This window comes from Zingiber officinale, chromosome 5A, assembly GCF_018446385.1.
Source record: "Zingiber officinale cultivar Zhangliang chromosome 5A, Zo_v1.1, whole genome shotgun sequence".
NCBI classification, from domain to species: domain Eukaryota; kingdom Viridiplantae; phylum Streptophyta; class Magnoliopsida; order Zingiberales; family Zingiberaceae; genus Zingiber; species Zingiber officinale.
The window spans coordinates 132,698,083-132,720,594 of record NC_055994.1 but is presented as its reverse complement, the minus strand read 5'-3'; the positions used below and the strand labels follow the sequence as shown (position 1 = coordinate 132,720,594).

Below are 22,512 nucleotides of genomic sequence, written 5' to 3'. Positions count from 1 at the left end.
ACACGGCCGTGTGGGGGGCGTGTAAAGACCGTGTGAACCTCACACGGCCGTGCGAAGGCCGTGTGGAACTTTCAACACTGTAGACCAAAAGTAAAATGACCATAACTTTGTACTCGATTGGAATTATGAGTTGTTCCAGATATTAAAATGTAGATAAATTCAAGATCTACAACTCTTATGAAGACTTCATCCAGAGAAAACTACGTCTTGAAGGTCTAAAATGCATTTCTATGTGACACGACCTTAGCATAGGGCCGTGTGGAATCCCTGCACTGCACACCAAGAGTAAAATAGGCATAACTTTGTCATCCGTTGGAGTTTTGGACTGTTCTTTGAACCAATGTGTAGATACTTCTGGATCTACAACTTTGATGAAGACTTCAACTAGAGAAAATCCCATATTGATGGAGTAAAAGACGTTGCAATAAGACATAGCTATGCAGGGCCAATCAAGGGGGTGTGTGAGCCACATGGTCATGTCATGGAGGGGGGTGTGAGCTCCACACGGCCGTGTGGGCCACACGATCGTGTAAGGTTTCCAGAGGAGAAGAATGACATGGTCGTGTGAGCCACATGGCCATGTAATGTTTCTAGAGGAGAAGAATGACATGGCCGTGTGGATCTACACGGCTGTGCAAGGAGTGCAGTGGCAGAGCCAAACATGGTCGTATCTCACACATGGCCATGTGAGATAGGCAGAGAGGGGAGTGAGCCAGGCCATGTCCCACACACGGCCAGGTCATGGGGCCGTGTGGCACCCGATTTTCCCCCTCTATATAAAGATTTCTTCTTCATTTCAAAGGGGATCTTCTCCCTCTTGGGGAGAAAGCGAGATTTGGGTCTTTCCTTCCAATCTTGGGAGGATTTCTGGTGATCTAAGGAAGATCTTCAACGGATTCGACTCCGGAAGCGTGGATTGGATCTGAAGACCAAGCTTCATCTTAGATAAGTTTTCTTTCTCTCCTCTTCTTGGATTAGGGATCAAAGAAATGTTTGTAATCTTTGTATTTTCGGATTTCTTTCTTCGATTCATGGAGTAGATCTCTTTGTTTTAGGATGGAGGGAGTATTTATATGATGAATTGATGTAAACTCTTGTGGATTTGCCATTTCCTTGTTTCTATGATATTGTCTTATTTGTATCAATTCAATCTTGAATGAATTGTTGTGATGTGGACCTAATTCTCATTTTAGATTGATTGTTTGAATGTCCTATAAATCTTGTAGAGATTATCTCCCACTCAATTTTCCGAGAGAAGCACGCGAAAGGTGCAAGCCCATGTAAGGATGTTTGAGGGATAAGATTTAGGGAAAATAGGATAATTTAAGAGGGTAGGATAGATTTAGGGATTAATCTTTATATCTTATGGGTTGAGAAGTATGATCTTTGTGTTGATTGTCTGAGGGATCTTCTTGACAGGAACATGTCCGTGTAAGGACAACATAAGTTCATATCTAATTGATCACATTTAGGTATAGATTTCAGTCCTAGGCCGGTTGTCTATTGCAAGAGAGAACCGACAACCTTCTATAAATGTTGGGCAATTGAGAAACAGGATTTGGTAGATCATTTACATTGAGGAGTCTTACAAAGAAACCAAAACTCCTAGAACATTCCTTTATCATAGCCCATAATCTTGTTTGTTGATCTTTCATTTCTATGTTTACTTTTCATTAGTTACATTTAGCTTTTGGAAACTAATTGATTAGTTGTTTAGCTAACTCGTGTTGAAACATTTCTAGTACTTATTCCAGTCCCTATGGATACGATAATCTTTTATATTACTTGTGACATTTTCGTACACTTGCGGTGGTCAACACTAGCTTGGGCTCCAAGCTTGGCCGACCATATAACATGGCTCCAATTCTTGGCTTGGCCGGCCCTGGCTTGGGCTCTAAGCTTGGCTTGGCCGACCACCATAAGATGGGTAAGAGACTTGACTTTAAGTAGATATAAGGCTTTATAAATAAGAGACTACAATAGGGACCGAGAGATGGAATTGGTTTTGGTTTCTTGATGAGCTTGAGCTTCCCATGTTCGCCCTGAACACCCAACTCAAGTTCATCAATAATATCGCATTCCACTAAAGAGTTATTATTGCATTACCGCACCAATCCCATATTACAATATGGGTTCCTTCTTATCATAAGTGTGTTAGTCTCCCTGTGTTTAAGATATTGAATGTCCACTAATTAAACGAGTTACTGACAACTCACTTAATTAATATCTTAGCTCCAAGAGTAGTACCACTCAACCTTATTGTCATGTCAAACTAAGTCCACCTGCAGGGTTTACATGACAATGTTGAGTTTGTTTTAATTTTATGTTAGATTCAGGTTTAGCTTTGGGCTCAACAAATAGGCATTTTTTGGATAAACTTCTGGGCTATGGTGAGTCACTTAGACACCATTAAAGTAACCATGCCTTCGAGGTTTTCCAAATAGTCCTATCCACTGAACTTAGTACAAAACCTTGGTCTAACTAGTTAGGATCCATAAAGGGTAGCTTCAGTCAGTTCCACTTAGCCAAATGCACCAGGTTGAAGTCATATCTTCCTAGACATGCATAGACTAAGCTTCCATAACGTACTATCATCCAATACTTCACCAGTACCGTGGGTCAAGTTAAACTTAACCCTTTTTATTCTAGTCCTAATTACTCTGTCGGGTAGGTACCTTTTGGAGGTGCCAGCTATTCTGGAGTCTCCCTTCATATTCCTTTATAACTTTTATTTAATTTAAAGTTTGAATTATATATATATATATATATAAATTTATTTATTGAGATGATTTTTATTTATTTATTAATATAGTTATTTATTTATTTATTAATTTATTAAGACAGTTTTTCTTTTGGCTCCCCTTGGATCATAGCCTTGATAAGGTTTATCAAGGTAATGAACTTGATCCTTGGGGACCCAATATTGATCAAGTCCAACTTGATTGACCAAGTTGGACTTGGGTACTCATGCTTGGACTAGTTTACTATTTGGTTTGTTGACTAAGGATAGATAGGATCGATATTTCCTTTTGGATTTAAAACCTAGTCCAGTTCTAGTATAAATGGCTCTTTGTGTCCCAAGAATCAAGTCAAGATTCTTGGAGCCTAATGTAAATCGTTCCAAAGCGGTCTTCAAGTCCTTGACTTGACTTTTCAGGTTGGAATTCTCTTCCTCAAGTTTTTGAAGTTGAGTTGAGGTTCCAGTCTGACCTGGATCAGTTAAGGATTCGGTATTAGTCACTTCTTTAAGGAATGTTATCTCCTTTAGAAGCAACTTGATTCGAACTTTGGACTTAGCTACTTTATGCATTAAATAATTGATTAAACTGTATAAACAACATTTACTTATAGAGGGGTTTGGCCCTTCAGAAACGGATGCAGATCCGTGGCTTCTTTCGGACTCGGCTTCTGATTCGTCCTCGCTTCTTGTGTAGTCCCGGGTTGTCAATGCGAGGAAGCTTGCCTACTCGACTTCTTCGTCGTCGGATTCCTCGGAAGAAGACTTGTCTCAAGTTGCCTTCAGAGCCTTCTTCCTTCTTGGTTTCTTTGGATCCTTTTGGTTCGGACAGTTCACCTTGATGTGTCCCTTCTGATTACACTCGTAGCAAGTCACCTCGAATTTGACCTTTGAGCTTGATTGGGTTTCTTTGGTTCGGATGGCCTTTTTGACATCCTTTTTGTTGAAGCCCTTCTTTTTGTAGAGTTTCTTCATCAGGTTGACGATTTCGGTTGTGAGCTCGTCGTCATCTTCTGAATCTTGTTCCTCTTCTGATTCTTGTTCGGTTCTGCGTTTTAATTTTGACTCGCGTGCTCTTCCTGTACCTGCAATCAAAGTCAACCCTTTCTCGGCCGGACATGAGTTAGTCTGTTCATGAAGCTCAAACTCAGAAAATAACTCATCTAATTTAATAGTAGAGAGGTCCTTAGAAACCTTGTAGGCATCTACCATGGATGCACACAAGGTGTTCCTCGGAAAGTCATCGCCGCCCGATGCTGCGCGGCGAGTCTTCGCTTGATGCTGCGCATCTCCTCCTGATGCCACGCCATGCATCTCAGCTCGATGTCGCGCCGCGCAGTGATTCCGGCTAGTCACCGCTACCGCCTTGGCCTAGCCGTCACGAGCTCATCGTCGACCACCGCCCGAAGGTTGATCACCTCTCCCTAACGCCGATTCTTGAGAACTTTCGAATGCCATACGACTATCGTTTCTTGGAGCAACGTCGTTGTCTCCCTCTTGGGGGGGGGGGGGTGTGTTCTTCCTCTCCGAGCCGAGCCCTAGCTGTTGCTCGTGGAGGTCGATCGCCCCTCCTCATCACTGGATTTGGATCAAGGAGGTCCAGCGACGCCTTCTCACCGGATCTTGGACTATTCAAGATCATCCTTCGACCGTCCATCTGGTTCCAGCACCAGTATTGGATCTTGCTTCTGATCATATGTGAAGTTTCCAACAAGATTCGCCAGATTTGATGATCGATTGATGGTACGTTGTTAGTTTAAAAGTTGTGGCTTAAGAATTAGGGTTTAATTCCTAATTATGATGGTATTGATTACGAATTGGGATGTTGAAGTTGAAGGGGGCAGCAACTCCGTTGTATTCTAGCCACAAAGTTTCTGCAGCAAGTGTAGCACCGACTATCATTTTCCAGCAGCGAGTTTCTCTGGTTGTGAGTCTATAGCGGAGTGTTCAATTTCGGTGAGTTTTGGAAGTTGATTTCCATTTCTATGTTGGTTTGGGATTAGTATTGATGGATTGTAGAAATTGGTCATATTATATAGTGGATTGGTAATTAAGAGATGAATTTGTATTGGATTAAATGATGTGTTGATTTGGGGAGCTATATAGAGATGATTCATGGTAAACCTAATCTAATTAGGTTGTAGTATGCTTAAGGTTAATTGGGGATTAATCTATAACCATGTGTAATTAGAATTACTTTAATTAAGTGAGGGAGTTGTTAGTTAATTACTTTCTATGTAATTAGCTAAATATACTATGTGATCACAGGACTTGGATTCGGAACGAGCGTCTTGACGTGGGATTGTTTGACACGATCTACGTATAAAGGCGGGTACTTCTTGCTTTATCTTTTTAATATTTTGCCCCTAGTGCATGAGCTTTATATTCAGATAGATATTGTGTTTATCTTGACTCCACTCTTATTTTTCCTGCGTTTGATACTTCCACTCAATCTTTGAGCTACTCATTTCTATGTCGATACAGTCTCTCGTTGCTATCTATATGATATTTAGCAGATATCAGACACCAAATATTAGATACTGGATATTAGATATTGGATATGGACACCTGATACCATGTTTACTTGCTTTAATCGCTATCGATACATGTTTCTTATTGAGCATGCTGGCTTCATGTAGCATACCTGATTTCTGTTTATATATATATATGATGACTGCTGCATTTGACGCATCATGTCATTGCATGTATGCCGGCAACCATGTCTCCCTTGTGGTTGAGAGGGTCGTTGGCTAGGGCCGCACGCTCGGCCACTCATGGGTAGTGGCGGCTGGAGTGTGCCGCTTATCTTATCGTGCCGCACTTGACCACTCATGGGTAGTGGCGGCTGGAGTTGTGAGTAGCAGGGACCCTATTGCTACGTGGCTAGATAGCTACTATGCAAACTGTCCACTCGGTCACTCGAGAGTAGTGGCGGCTAGAGTGTCGTACAGTTGTCATTGATCCAATCTCTCGACCATACAGGGGTCGTGGTGCAGAGAGGTGGGCAGGGTGACCATCTGTGCATATGCTGTTGTTATTTCACTTATGCTGCTGCTGCTTACTTATGTTGCTATTGCTATTTTATGCTGTTATGCTTACATATGTTGAGATATACATTTGTTGTATGTGTTTAGACACTAGCTTACTTATTGATAACATGTATATGACTCACATGATATCCATGTAGTTATGAGCAGTACTGTAGCAGGTCTTTACTACTCCTGACCTTCTATTACTAGGTTAGGATATTGTTTCAGGTATGGACATTTACTATGATATCACTTTAGTATCTGCTATATTCCTTACGAGACTGTATACCTTTGTATCTCTAGTTCTTTACTATACTCATGCACTATCTGTCTATTACCCGCTGAGTCTTTATATTCACCACCCCGTAAACTGGTTATTTCGCCAGGTAGCACGTAAAGGATTTATGGAGTCGCCTAGAGGTCTTGTCCGTCAGTCCCACGTCACATTCAAGGACGACCTTATGATTTTGGTATTCCTTACGCTATTTGTATTTGGTTTTGTACTTGTTCTTGTACTTGTGTATTCTTTTATTTGGAGTATCGTTTGTGGTATCTTGTATTTGGTTTGTTAATATTGTGTCAAGCCGAGTCGGCTCGCAGTTAGTTGTTCTGTTGTTTTATGTTCCTTATTTTGTGATTTTCGCTGTGTTATGTTTCATCCGTGTGGGCTGCTATTAAAACTACGTGGTTGTGTTATTTATCCAGCTGTGTGGGCTATTGTATACTGCTGATGAGTATGTCTGTGGTTATATGTACTTATGCTTCATATTGTCACCGGTACAGGGGAGATGCTATCGAAATTTTGTCGGTAGGGACTCCTCTGGGGGCGTGACACCTAGAACTCTTCCAAGCGCCCCGACCAGGGTTATAAATACTGCCCTAGTCCCAGAAGCTTAGACAGAACACTTGCAAATAATTTCCTTTGTCTAGCTTTGCATTTTGAGTGTTTTAACTGTTGTAAGAGACTTCTCCACCTAAAGGAGACTTTGATAGTGAGCTTCAACTTCCTTGGATTAACAACCTCTCCGATTGTAACCAAGTAAACCTCGTTGTGCCTCTTCTTTCTAGTTTCTTATTTAAGTTATGCCAGTGTTAGTTTAATTAAGTTATAACATTCGAGGAAAGTTCGTGTTATTTTTGCAGGTCTATTCAGTTATGATGACGTGTCCCCATTATACATACAAGTCATAAATGAAAAACGGGTATATCTGGGGCACAGAAAAGATTCCTTAAAAGATTATTGCACGAAGTATAGAAGATGACTTTATCTCCTAACAAACCCTAACGAACCGAGACCACTTCACGACTATGGAGGTCACGTGAGGTAGTATAAAAAAGGGGATCCTCTCCATTGGCAAGGTACGCAAGTTTAGCATCCAAACTCTGTTTCACTGCAGTTATTCTTCTTCTTCTTCTTCTTCTTCCTTTCTTCCACCTTTGAGAGAGAGACTGACTTGAGCGTCGGAGGACCTAGCCAGGGATCTCCACCCCAGTCTTAGGTCACTAGCGCTTCATTGGCTTATTTCGCTGTGCGCAGGGTTGTGGAGGGCTTCTCCCAAAACTACAGGAGGTTCTCTTCATCAGAGATCGTCATTCACCGGAGCTAGCGCACATCTTCGTAGATTTCAGGAAGGAGCACGTGTAGTAACATATCCTTCCCCATTCAGACCAGCTGTGTGGTTTTCCTTGGTGTCCTACTACTTCGTATTGAGCGTTGGCTGTCTTACGTATCATCCCAAGCTAGATTGGAGGTCTGCTTGGACCTGTCTCCCGTCGGTAGGGGCCTGACTACCCGATTGACCCTTGTAATTGTCCTCCGTTTGGTCCTTTAACACCCAAGAGTTGACCAATCCTCCACCCTGGCAGTTGACCCTATGCCAGGTGGGCCTCCCTCCATCGCCGCATCACGATATAATCCAAATTGGTACAGTTGCCTCTTTGAATAATTTTTTTGTTGCAAACTACTCTAAATTGATGCAACACCAATTCAGTCTTAATGTTTTAATTTTTCTCCCACGCTGCTAATCCAAGACCCAATCTTGGGACCGCCTTTTCTTTTTCTCTTTGTGTGCAAGATTCATGGCCCAAAATGAGAGATACAGCACCATCCGTCCTCCCCTCTTTAACGGTGATGACTTCCTGTACTGGAAGAAGCAGATGGAGGTATACCTGATGACCAACTTCAACCAATGGTTCAGCATCACCAAAGGTTACAAGGCTCCTGTCGACAATGTCGGAATTCCAATAGACCCGGAAAATTGAAACCCGGAAATGAAGAAGAAGGCCCATGTCGACTTCAAGGCTCTCAACATAATCTAGTGTGGATTAACAAAGGAGGAGCTAAACCGCATCAGCTCACACAAAAGTGCGAAGGAGTTGTTGGACAAACTTATGTAACTTCACGAGGGAACTAACGACGCAAAGGTAGCAAAAAGGGACCTTTATTTAAATAAATTATTTAACATAAAAATGCAGGAAAGAGAATATGTGAGTCAACTACATGCAAAGATAAAGGACATCCTCAACGGGCTTCATACAATCGGTCATCAAATGGAAAATCGAGACTTGATAAGGTATGCTTTAAACGTGTTTCTTCGAAATGCATTATGGGCATCTATCGTAGATGCTTATAAAATTTCTAGAAACTTAACTAAATTAAAACTCGATGAATTATTTTGTGAACTTGAACTCCATGAACAGACTAACTCAAAATAAGTCGAGAAAGGTATTGCTCTTTTTGTAGGTCCCTCAAAAGAAACTAAACAAAAGAACAAACCAGAGTCAGAATCTGAATCTGACTCAGAAGACGAAGAAGAACAACTTGTGAACATGGTCAGAAAAATGTTCACAAGAAGAAAGAACAGCTTCTCGAAGAAGGATCTACAAAAGGTAATCAAGTCAAATGACACGAAGGTGAAGATCACATGCTACGGGTGTAACAAGAAAGGACACTACAAGCACGAGTGCCCAAAGGTGAAAGACGACAAATCTAAAATAACCAGAAAGAAAAAGGCACTCAAGGCGATGTGAGACGAATCATCTTCAGAAGAATCAGATGTCGAAGATCAAAAACATCACAACTACCTCGCACTGATCGCAACAGGATCAGAATCAAAAAGCGAGTTGGAACAAGACGATGAGTCCGAAGACGAATCAAGCCACGAGTATGGACTCATTTCTAAAGGTTTGAACAAGGTATCTTCTATCCTAACCTCAAAATTCTTTAGAATTATTGCATGTTTAAATAAAAAATTAATTAACTATGGAAAACAAAATGAAATGCTCCTTGAGAAAAATCAACACTTCAAGGAATAGATTGAAAGTACAAATCCAAATCAAGTTATAAAACTTGAAGAGGAAAACACAATATTAAATAATAAAATTAACAAACTTAAAGGATTATTAGAAGCTTTTACCACTAGATCTAAAAACTTAAATTTAATTCTTAAAACTCAAAAATCTGTTTACAATAAATCTGGGCTTGGATACAAATCCATCTCAACAAATAAAACATTTATATCACTTATAAGCCAAAATAAGAAACAAACTAAGGCTGGGGTTCCAAAAGCGTGTCTTACCACGTAAGTAGGGCTCAATAAATTCTATGTACCCAAAACTGAAATTCATTATCTAAAACTAACTAAACCTATTAACTCAATACTAAAGAATCAAATAAAGTCAAATCAATAAAATAATAAAATAAAGTCAAACAATTCAAACTCAAATAAATCAAATAATTACCATCAAGTTTATTATAACTATAAAAATAAACGACATAAACCTAAAACATAAAAACTTAATAATTTAGGGGAGGCTCCAAATTAGTTGGCACCTCTAAAATATTAGTTTACCCGGTTGGGTAAGTAGAATTAGATCAAATAGAGACAAAAGTTTAACTTGAAAATAGCACTGGAGAAGTTTTGGATGATAGTAAGTTAGGGAATCTCTGTCTATACATGTCTAGGAAGATATAACTTCGACCTAGTGCATTTAGCTTAGTGGAACTAACTGAATCTACCCTCTACCAATCCTAGATAGTTAGACCAAAGTTTTGTTATTAAGTTCAGTGGATAGGACTATTTGGAAAACCTCGAAGGTATGGTTACTCTAATGATATTCAAGTGACTCACCGTAGCCCAGAAGTTTATCCGAAAAATGTCTATTTGTTGAACCCAAAGGTAAACTTGAATCTAACACAAAGTTAAACAAAATCCTGAAATTCAATTTGACTCGTCTCACAAAATCATAGGATCCCTCTTGTTTGAAAATTTAGACTAGTGAGATGAATAAGGATAATTTAAAAGTAAATTAAATCTAAATAATTAAATTGAAATTAAATAATTAATTCATTAAAATTTTATACAAATAAGTTTAAAGATATTACTTGTGTCTGAAAAATCTTAGATTAAGGGAAAAGATATTTATTCAGATAATTTTTAAAATTCTAGGAAAATTTATTTACTTATATTTTCTAAAAATTTCCTATTTCATTAGTTTTCCAAAATTTATTTTGGCCTTAGCCTAGATTAATCCCCTAGAAAGTATGATCATATAGATCTAGGAATTGAACATCTCACAAACACAGTAGATTACCTTGATTGTGTATCTATAAACATAGAATGGTATGAGATGCGTAGACATTTTGCTTGGATTTCAGATGCTTATATTAGTGCATCAACAAAAGTCTGGGTGAAAAATACAATAAAATATTAATCAAATCAAGTAATCTTTTTTTCAATAATATCTAATTGGACATAAATACTTGATTTGACTAACTAGGTAAACACTATTATCCTCTGATAGTTAGTTAGTAATCAAGGGTTAGATAGTTAAGGACCAATAATAGATGAATATTTTCAACTAAGCTTTTATTACTACTACTCTTCTTAAATTTTTATCTCAATTAATCTTCTAACCTATGTTAACTTAATCTTTGACTTAATTACTAACTTAAATTAATCTTCAATTAATTAATTAATTAATGAAATCAACTCAAAATAAGCTTTAAACTTGAATTAATTAATCCTCAAGTTAATCAATTTAATTAACCATTAATTAAATTCATACTTTTTCGTAAATCAATCTTCTTAAGTTAATTAATCGTCAAAATTAATTCTAATATATGTTAATTAACTTAAACTTAATTTCACAACTTGAAATTAACTTATAACTTACACAACTTATTTTATTTAATCAATTCTATAAATTTACTTAATTCTTAACCCAAATTAAAGAATTGACCTAACCAAATTATCTCTTAACTTATTTAACAAATTAATTAATCTATTAAAACTCTCAATTAAAATCCTTAACCTTAATAACTAAATTAACCATTTTAACTTAATCATTTTTTTTCTCCAATTCAACTAAATACCACAACTGTTTAACATAAGACAATTACTTAATCATCTTCTTTACTTAATTTTCCAATTTCACCTAATAAAAATTAATTAAACAATTTAACTTGAATCAATTTATCACTTAAATTAATCTTTAACTTAATCAATTTAACTTAAATAGATCCTTAAACTTAACCCCTAACTAACTAATTAATTAATTAATTAATAATAATAATAATAATAAAAAATAAGTAAATAAATCATGAGCGGGAGCCCAAACCCAGGGGTGCCTGCCCCTGGTATCGTGATCTGGGTGCCCGGACACTGCGCCCCCATTCCAGGCGCTCAGACTGGGTCCGGGCGCCCGAAAAGCCCTATAAAAAAGAAGAAGGGGGGGGGGGGGGGGGGTAGGGGCGCCCCCAACCTTTTCTCTTTTGTAAAAAACCCCTCATCAGGTTTTACGAGCAAAAGCAAGAAAAGGAAAAATATTTTTTTCCTAAAACTTTCTTACTTCGGTTATCAAGTCGTGTGTTACGGATCAATCGAGATCGCCAGTTCTTTTATAAATATTCCCGATGCCTTGGTAAATTATTTTTAACCTTAAACTTTAATTTTTTTTTCTTAAAATTTTATTTTTAGGCTGTTATTTGTTAATTAGGAAATGATCCCGTTCTGGTGCTGGCCCCTCGACCGCTAGTACATACCCTAGGTTCCCTATTGATGAACTTAGGGTTAGATTTTCCTCTACCATATATGTTCCTATACCTTCTAGACTTTTAGATAGATAATTTTTCATGCGATCATGCATTCCTACCGTAGAAATTATTAATTATTACAGCTTGCAGCGATTAGTTTATTGCTCAGTTCAGTTAACATAGGTTTGTGTGCTGAGCTGTATAACAACCTAGTTAGAGTCAATAATTTTATCTATACTACTAGGGTCGCTGGTATAGATATGACCTTATCTCCCACTATTATTCGTGACTTTTTGGGTTTGCGTCCATCCACATGTCCCTTCTAGTGCTACCCTCCTCGAGATCCACCATTTGGTGATCCCTACTCATATATCACACTTGATACGATCTATTCATATTTTTTGGGGGTCAACGTGTATCGATTGTGACCCTATTTCGATCAGTTGCCTTTAGAGTCCATGACTATGTCCTATATCGAGTCCTAGTTACATGCATTTTGCCCCCCCCACCACTCGCGACGTAGTGATGATGCGTCCTTTTCATTCCTTTCTCCTTTATGCATTATGTCATAGATTAGATATATACTATTCGGCTAGTATTACCACTAGTCGATGGGTCCACATGCCATATTGCTATATTTTGATTGCATACATTACCTCATTGGATGTTGATATCACTGTAGGTGATGTTAGAGCCCTAAATGAGTTTGACATGGTAGATCTTAGGTACTTCTCCTTAGGAGGTGTACATATAGATGATGAGGGCGTCCTGTCTTAGAGGAGAGGGGCCCAACACCAGCCCGATCTAGCTGCCTCGCCCCAGCCTGACCTTGAGGCCCAGGATTAGCCTAATCCAATTCTAGGTGAGGAGGCAGAGTTAGATGCGTACATTGTTGATCTCTTTAGGGCACTGCGACCTCCAGTCCCTCGTACTCTAGACGACCAAGTTATCAGATTTGAGGCTGCCATGACGAGTTTTCGACAGAAGGTCTCCGATCTTTGATAGGACATGTCCAGTTCTCGAGAGGAGAACCGGACTTGTCATACTGAGTTGATGGACTTCTTGCGCTCCTAGGGTTTTGACCCATCTTCCTCGTCTTCACAGTAGTACAGTCCTTGATTGTTTCTTTTTACTTGTACATATTGACTTGATGTGACTTTACTTTCATTTCAGTTACTAGTATTCTATCTCTCTTTAGCCAGTTTTACTTTAGTGATTTGACTTGCTATTGTTTATTACATAATGATTGATCTCACTATGTTATCAGATTAAGGGGGAGAATTTACTTATATAAGTTAAAAATAATTACTAAAAATCATCTCTCTATATTTTTTTCTTTAAAACATCTCTCTTACTTCAAAAATTTTTCTCATTTTTTTTTGAAGTACTTTCAAAATTAGCCTTACATAGTTCAAAGTACTTTGGATTGTTCAAGAAAAATATAATTTGTTTATTTAAAAATTCTTGACAAACTTATTTTGAAAAACTTTAGCCGAATGTTTTGAAAAATACTTTTAGAATATTTTGAAAAGTTATTCCACTTTGAATTTTTTTTAAAGAAGTTTTTTTTTTCAAACCTTTACTTCAACAATGCTCTTATATACATAACTCAAGTTTTGCTTTAAACCATTTTTTTTTTAAAGTAAACTTTGAATTTTTTAAAATCATTTTGAAAAACAACTTTAAAATATTTTTGAAAAGTTATTACTTTTGAAAATCTTACTTGTAAAATTTCTCAAAATATTTTTAAAAAGATATTACTTTTGAAATCTTACTTGCAAAATTTCTCAAAATATTTATTCCACCCTCCAATTAACCCTAAACCCTAATTATTTAAAGTAATTAGTATTCAAAATTTCTTATATTGTCATAACTCTTTGAAACTTGCTTGCAATATTTTCTCACTTTTTTATGCATTATGTCTTAATTTTTCGATGTATGCTAAAGGGGGAGGATAGTGAGTTAAGTTAGAAAAATTGAACTAACTTTTAAAACATTTTATGCTTTATTACTTTATTGCATTTTTTTTTAACTTTAATTCAGGTTGTCATTACATTAAAAAGGGAGAAGATTGTCGGTGCAGATTACATTAACAGTCTGGTTTTGATGTATGACAAATATGCTAAATTCAGCTAGGTCCGTGAGGCCCGATAGCTGGTGCGAAGTCCAGATAGGTCCGCAGGGCCCGATATCTGGCGGGAAGTCCGGTTGGGTCTGTGGACCTGACAACTGGCCAAAGTCCAGTTGGGTTTGCGGACCTGACAACTGGCAGGAAGACCTAGTGGGTTAGCGACAAGTCGAGTGACTGCAAGTGGTAAGTAAAGGTATGCAATTGAAAGAGAGATCCAGTGAGGACGCATTCCCCATTGAGGGGACTGTAGGATTCAGTCCAGCTTAGGTCCATTTGGAAAACCTAAGCTGAGACCTTGACTAGATCCTGGTATCAAAAAGACAGGATCTAATTACTACTCATAATCTATTATGTTGTGCTAAATCTGTTTTGCAAGATAAAATCTATTTTTTGATTGCCTGGAGTAACCTTTTCTTGCAGGTGGAAGTTGCTGAAGAAAAGGGTCTGAGCACTCGGAGTTGGTCCAGGCATCCGGAGTAGGCTTGCCTGGGTAGGGCTGTGGGTTCCCAAGCGGTCTGGGTGCCCAAGCGATCTAGGATCTCGGACTCAGTCAGGCACCCGGACCCGAAAATTGATCCACAAGCTTACGTGGAGCGTGTCGATTGACCGAGCCACGTGGTCCAGGTGCCCGGAGGGGTTTCAGACATTTAGAATGGACCTATTTAAAGGCCTTCGGTCCGGAGCTTTAGAACAACAACTGCAACGACCTTCTCTGCTACTTGGTGCTTCGAAAAGGCTCCCGCAGCACTGCTACGCTCCACCGACAACCGCACTTCAGCTTTAATTAGTTTCTTTTATTGTCGGTAATTTATATATATATTTCTTGTACTTGAAATTTGTAACCATTTCGAACTATTAGTGGATTGCCCAACGAAAGCACTTGACGAGTGCGGGCCTTGGAATAGGAGTCGTTAAAGGCTCCGAACCAAGTAAAAAACTTGGTCGTGTTAGCATTGTTTCTTATTCTTCTGCTGCCCCCCTTCTAGTGTTTTTTCCGATTCTACGGTAGGCAGTCGAACCATTTTTATACCTCAACTTCTTCCCACCATAATATATCTTCAGCTTTTTACCAAACCATATAGACAAATTTCCCAAATTACCAAGTCACGTATCCTAATTTTAAAATTACTAAATCATATATCCACTTTCTTTTTACCCCTATTTCTATTCCTGATCAAGTGCCTTTTTTAGCCGTTGAGTTGATTTTTTAGTCAGTTTTGACTAATTTGTATTTAAAAAATTACCGTTTTTAATATATTTAGTCAAATTGATAATTGAGGACATTTTTATAATCATGAGAACTAGACAAATACATAGGAATTAGTTTTGTGTCATTCCAAGGCCTTTAAGTCCATCAATCGGTTTCAGCTAAAATCGACTGATGGACTTAGAGATCTCAGAATGACACGAAATCAATTCTTATGATTATAAAATTGTCCTTAAACATCAATTTGATTCAATATACTAAGAGCAATGATTTTTAAATATGAATATGTCCGAAAAACTAATTCATGTTCAAAAAATAATTGTTCTCAATATATTAGGTCAAATTGATGTTTGAAGGCATGAATATAATCATAAGAACTAGACCAAACTTATAGAATCTAATTTCACATCATGCTGAGCTCTTTAGATCCATTAATTGATTTTGGCTTAAACTTTTAAGGTTCATTTGACCAAATTGATTAATGGACCTAGTGTGCTTAAAATAACATGAAACTGGATCATATGAGTTCGTCTAGTTCTTATAATTATATCCATATCCTCAAACATTAATGATACGAATCTAGTTCCTATGTGTTTGTTTAGTTATTGTGGTTCTAAAAATGTTCTCAAATATCAATTTGACCCAATATATTGAGAGCAAAGATTTTTTAATAAAAATAAATTAAAACTGACTAAAAAAATTTGATTAGACTAATACTCAGTTAAGAAGTAACTAAAAAAATGATTAATCGGGCTGAGAAATATTGAGCCTGAGGTGATCGATCCGATCTTATAGAAATTTTCTATCGACCATTAAAATAAATCAAGAAGTACTTACGACGACATTTAGAAAGTAAATGAGGCAAGAATGGAAGTAGTTACGTAATGAGTAATTTTGAAATTAAAGTAATCTACAGTAAAAAAAGCTAGTATATCTTCCATCCTGGCAATATTTACCAAAATTTTATCCCACGGGCTTAGCTGAGTTGGTAAGTGCTATGTTGATTGCCACATAAAGTCTTGAGGTTGAATATCGGAACTGGCGGGACGTAAATCCCTGCAATCCGTGTAAACCCACCTCACCTGCCACTTGTCTTCTCAGTTATTATAATTTACTTCCTTCGTGTTGGTTTTGAGGTAGACTGACAAGTAGGGATGTAAATGAGTCAAGCCGCTCGTGAGCTATTCGAAGCTCGATTCGATAAAAGCTCGTTTGAGCTCGTTTAATGAGGCTCGTTAAGATAAACAAACCAAACTCAAGCTTCACAATATTCGGTTCGTTAGCTCGTGAGCATGTTCGTTAAGATCATAAATCAACTTTTAAATAAAAAAATAATAGTTTTGATATTGAATTTATAGATTTTACACTCTACTTATGATAAACATAGACAAATATATTAAATTTATTTATTAGAATAAAATTATAAATTTTAACAAGAATATTATAATTTTTTAAAAATATATAATTTAGTTTTTAATAAATATTTAAATTTATAATTTATATTTATTAAGCTCGTTTATGCTCGATAAAAGTTCGAATAAGCTCGTGAGTCATGAATACATTCGTTAAATAAAGCTCGAGCTCGGCTCGATTATAAACGAGCCAAACTCAAACATCAAAGAGTTCAGCTCGGTTCGACTCGATTACACCCCTACCGACAAGGACGCAGGGCGAACGTATTCATCTTTTGCCAAATATTTACCAAATATTACTATTAAAAGTGTCTTTTTCGTAAACAACCCTAACCCCATTAATAACCCCTTCCGTTCGACATTCCGGCCCTCCCTCGCCGCCGCCAACGCTAGACTTTCTCCTCTCATTTTACCTGCTGTCGGCGGCGGTGCCGCCTCACTAGATCTGCCCCTCTTCCTGGTTCATGATGATGGCAGCAAGGACAGGTTGACTGACGACGCCTCCGTCTTCTCGCTCCACTTGTTAGGTATTTTCCGAACTCAAGCTTGAGTTTTTTTTCCTTCTTCTTCTTTTGTTAAATTTTTGCTCGTTGTTTATCCGTTCTGTAAGTTTTGCTTAATTATTGGTTTTGTTTCGAAGGAGCCAGTTTACTGTCCTTGTTCACTCGGGCTCTCAATTGTTCTTGTCGAAGGCAATATATTCGAACTGACTGGAGGCGGCGTATAATGTTCAAGAATAAGATACCGATCCTCGCCAAGAGTTCCCGGTCTCTGTTATTTCAGGTTCGATTGTATTCTCCTTCATTTCTCGCATATTCTCTCCGACTTCCTCTGCGAAACCCTGGGAGTTTGCATGAGACTTTTGCCCACAATGCACTTTCTACACCCCTGTGCCTTCGGTGGCTGAGCACTGCTACTCAAAGAAATGATTTTCCACCTGACCACTATGCCCACCAGGAGAGTGTCAGTGAACCCCATTACAACTCCCGTTCATCGTTTCGCAGTGGTATGTATCAGGGTCCAGATGGCTACAGGAGTGGAGAGGCGGGAGGAACTCCAACGTATAGTCATGATCAGTTAAATTGCCACAGAAGTGGCATCCACGAGGAGTTCAGTTCAAACTCAAATGGATGTGACACTAGCAGCCCTGCGCATGTGAGTTCCACCGGCAAGGAATGGAGAAACAAACATGAATTTTCTGTCAATTCTGATAGATACAATCAGGGCTATTCTAGACCTGGCGGGCACAGTACAAGTGCTTTTACTAATCAGCACTACCATAGTCCACAAACAAGTTGGCATTACCAAAATAACACAGCAGAGTTCCACCAGAATCCTAGCATCCATGGTGTAGATGTCCGACAGGAAGGTATTTTGCATCATTCAAATGTTGTTCCTGGCCATATAACAAATGTCGAATCATATGGAAATGGGAAAGAATGGCATAGAAGGGAAGGATCATATCAAGATCCTAGTGGCCATTATGGAGAGAGATATCCAGAACGCTTCGGCACATATTCAAGCTTTGGTAATGAAAAATATGGACATAATCCAGGGAATGTGCAACATGATCCAAATTCTAATTGTCTGGATAACAGAGCAGGAACTTGGGCACATAATCCTAGCATACATGGTGGAGATGCCCAACAAGAAGGTTTTTCCAATAGTTCAAATGTTGTTCGTGGCCATAACACCATAGCCAACGGTGAATCATATGGAAATTGGAAAGAATGTCATAGAAGGGAGGAATTATATCAAGATCCTAGTGGCCATTATGGAGAGAGATATCCAAAACCCTCGGGCACATATCCACGCTTCGGCAATGAAAAATATGGACACAATCCAGGAAATGTGCAACATGATCCAAATCCTAATTGTCTGGATAACACAGCTGGAACTTTTCCAAATAACCAGAAAGGAACTTATACAGATAGAGAAGGAAATATTCATCAAAGGTCACATGGGTTTTTAAAAGAAATGCCAACTGACATTTTGTATGACCATGCTGGATATCAAAGAGAGAATCCTCCTGTAGTTCATCAGAACTCTGCTTTCTCTGGTAGTTCAGCAGGACAAAATACTTCTGAATCTTCTATTGGATCTGCTGAAATTGGCTATTCTAGTAGATACAAAGGTACAATTGATGAACTGGACGAGCTTTGCAAAGAAAAGAAGATGGAAGAAGCAATGGAAGTGTTGGCTATGCTTGAGAAGAATGGGTTTATGGTGGACCTTCCAAGGTATTTGAATTTGATGGTAGCATGTGATGATGACAAGTTTATAGAAGAAGCAAGAAAATTACATAGCCACATATTACAAAGATTTGAAAATGTTGAGGTTAGAGTAAACAACAAGATTTTGGATATGTACTTCAAATGCAGTTCAACATCTGATGCTTTTCAGTTATTTGATAATATGCCTCATCGAAATTTGACATCTTGGGAGACCATGATAATGGGTCTTGCAAATAATGGGTACGGAGAGGATGCAATTGAAATGTTCACCGGGTTTAAACAGAAAGAGTTGGCACCTGATGGAGGATTGTTTGTATCAATTTTTTATGTCTGTGGTTGTCTAGGAGCTATTGAGGAAGGACTGTTACACTTTGCATCAATGGAAAAAGATTTTGGTATTGCTCCTGGCATGGAACATTATCTTGGCATTGTAGATATGCTTGGGAGAGCAGGATATTTGGAAGAAGCTCTTGAATTCATTCACCAGATGCCATGTGAGCCGAGTATTGATATTTGGGAAACACTAATGACTCTTTCTAGATTAAATGGAAATTTGGAACTAGGGGATCTATGTGCTAAGGTTGTAGAGCATTTAGATGCTTCTAGGCTAAATGAACAATCTAAGAAGGGTCTGTTGCTTGTGAAAGATTCAGACTTGGCAAAGGAGAAAGAAAAGAAGAAGGGTCTTCAACTTAAGAGCAGAATTCGTGAATACAGAGCAGGAGACAGATCTCATCCTGAAAATGACAAACTTTATGCGCAGCTAAGATGTTTGCAACAACAAATGAAGGAGGCTGGATATGTGCCAGACACAAGATTTGTGCTCCATGATGTTGACCAGGAATCTAAGGAGGATGCTTTACTTGCTCACAGTGAGAGGCTGGCTCTTTCTTATGCCCTTATGACTTCCTCTGTTCGATCAGATATTAAGATTATGAAAAATCTTCGTGTTTGTGGAGATTGCCATAATGCTTTGAAAATCATATCAAAGCTAGTTGGAAGGCTAATCATTGCAAGAGATGCTAAGAGATTTCATCATTTTGAGAATGGAGTATGCTCATGCAAAGATTATTGGTAATCTTAACAGGTAATCTTCCACGGCTTAGGTTGTTTTTCTTAAATTTTTGACAAACCTGATACTTGTAAATGTTAAGTTCTTTTTTTTTAATTGGTATTTTCTTATTACTACTTAAGTTCTTCTTAGTTATTACTTATTAAATAATGCTTAATTAAATCATTTGTGCTGATGTTTTACATTGTTAAATGTTATTTAGTGATCACTTGTACCAAAAACATGAAGCTAGATTCATTCTATACTTTATGTTAGAAAACAAATTGGACAAAATTGATCCAATCCCAATACATGGATTCTCTTGAGTATGTTAGGACTGTACCTATTAGACATCAGCTTCTAGGGATGCAATTCTTATTATTATAACAGATTGAACTTATTGGGTTCTTAGAAGAATGATTCACAATTTTTTGAAGTCTGGAGTTGAGATAATTTCATTGGGAATCACTTGGTCAACATCTGATTGACTCAATAGAACACCTTTTCAGGTCGCGGAAGAGACCAACTTGCTCTAATCTTTTCCTGAATCACCTCAAACAGGGATGTTATCCATTCATCCTCATCAAGGTTCTGTTGCTTCTTGTACGCTTGGCAAGATCATCTAGCAGCTCAACCTGCTTGAAAGCATATGTGACACATCAAATTGCACAATCAACCTTCTATACCTCCAGCATGATATTTGACACTTTCATGATTCAAGTACACGATTTGAATTCTATATAAGTCATCGATTGCTTGTTAGTGCTCATTTCCTCCCTAACACAATGTTTTCTATTAAGGCAGAGAAAGTTCATAGGAAAGAATTCACATATATGTTAGGAGAGGTGGAATAATTTTTTATTACAAACTTAGATTCATAATTAATATTCAGATGAATCAATTGATTTGAACTTTTAGTTGTTTCTATGAACTTATCAGTTGCAATTGACTCGGGCAAAAGCAGCATTGTGGAGGAAAGTCAGGGAATGATCTTCCCATTGTTTTATGTTCCTGATCTTTCCCTTGTTTCTCAATTGTCATTTTGTCATTCATAGTGGTTGGGTTTTTCATTGATCTTTCGATAAGAAATGAAACTTTGAGGACTAAACGTTCAGCTGAAATTTAGAGCTATTTTAGGTAGTTTTGTGATCCTATACAGCAAAGCAAGCTATGTGATACAGAAAATTAAAGCACTGTTATTCTGTGGGATGGTAATTTCTTTGATAATTCACAGCTAGGTACAATACCAAAGAATTATGATATAATAATTTTCTAATTTTTTGTCTTACCGTTTTTGTCTCAACTATTTGGGACAACCCTATGAATAAGTTGGAATCTGGCTCAAATTTCTAATGCTGATTATTTTGACATCTTCTGTTGTATGCAGTAACTTTTGATTGTTTGAATTTATGTTATCATTCATTTAATATTCTTTTCTCATCTGTACTATCATTCCTTTTATTTCATCTACTTTGCTTGTACTTCTGTTCTTTTGAACATTGTTGATGTTTCTTGATTTCTCATTGTGGTAACTTACACTAAAAATGTTACAGTAGCTTTCAAACTGTTTCAGTAGCTTTCAAACTGCCAACAACTAATTATTTTCCGTGCTTGAAACACAATTATTATTCCACAACTCTATTTCACTACACATTACATGCTTGTCCCCCCTCCCTCTCTTTGTATTACTAATATTTATTTGCTTTTTGGGAGTTCTTTTCTTTTCCCCATGTGCTGCATATGTCCAGTAAAATGTGGATACAAACTCTACAAAATATCTTGAGAAAGCAGTGTATATATTCTTGTTCCATGCACCTTTCCTATTGAAATGGTTGTCCTACCCACTCAGTTTAGGATAGAAACCTTCAAAATCTCTCGAACATGTGCAGATTGCGGTTTTTCTCTTCTAGTGGATTGATTCTCCATCCATCTAATTGCTTTAAATCACTGGTGAAAAGTTTGTTTGACAACTTGCTAAGGTTCTTTTGTGTTCTCTTTCTCTTAACCTTTTGAGCTGATTTTGTTTTGCCTCTTGTCTTATGAGTTCTTGGAAGTATACTGATTAGCCTATTCCGATACAACAGATTGCAGAGACAGATTGCTGAGAAGGACAAGATTATTGTCGCAAGAGCAAGTTATTTATCGTCGCCTTTGGAGCAGCGGTGGAGCATGTTACAGATATCAAGCTAGAGTTCGATAATTTATTGGGAGGAGGCAATTTACTCTGAGAGGATATTTCGCTAGATTGTTAGTTTGTATACCAAATTTTGATTCTTATTTATATTGTATCAGATGTTGCTGGTCGAAGAAATCTTCTGTGGAAGCAGAGATTAGTAACCCGGCTAATTGAACTCAGATGAATATAAATACGCAAACTTGTTATTTAGAGAACGTACCAGTGCATTTTTTTTAAAAAAAAAATCTCCCTGATTTCCAAAAAAATGGAAGTTAAATTTATTAATATATAATAATTATTAAATATTTATAGTTGCTGATTGGATTTTATTTTGTGATGAAATTTAATAAAACAGTGGAAATTAGGAATATGTATTCGATAATTAATTATTGATCCTACACTAGTACTTAAGTTTAAAGTTTAGGTAGAATCTAGGTGTTGTTTTATTGCCAAACAAATTTTAAACAGGTAGAATCTAGGTGCTGTTTAATTGCCAAACAA

The 22,512-nt window shown here is 37.5% G+C and overlaps 1 protein-coding gene across 1 annotated transcript; it reads left to right on the top strand.

Annotated features, from left to right (window-relative positions):
• The first annotated feature begins 7,845 nt into the window (after positions 1 to 7,845).
• LOC121980033 lies at positions 7,846 to 22,221 on the top strand. Its single transcript, XM_042532006.1, has 5 exons — positions 7,846 to 7,975; positions 8,510 to 8,792; positions 16,860 to 17,077; positions 17,191 to 19,871; positions 21,920 to 22,221. The coding sequence occupies exons 1-4, from the start codon at positions 7,846 to 7,848 to the stop codon at positions 19,860 to 19,862; spliced, it is 3,303 nt and encodes a 1,100-aa protein (XP_042387940.1). The 3' UTR covers positions 19,863 to 19,871; positions 21,920 to 22,221.
• Positions 22,222 to 22,512: the final 291 nt, after the last annotated feature.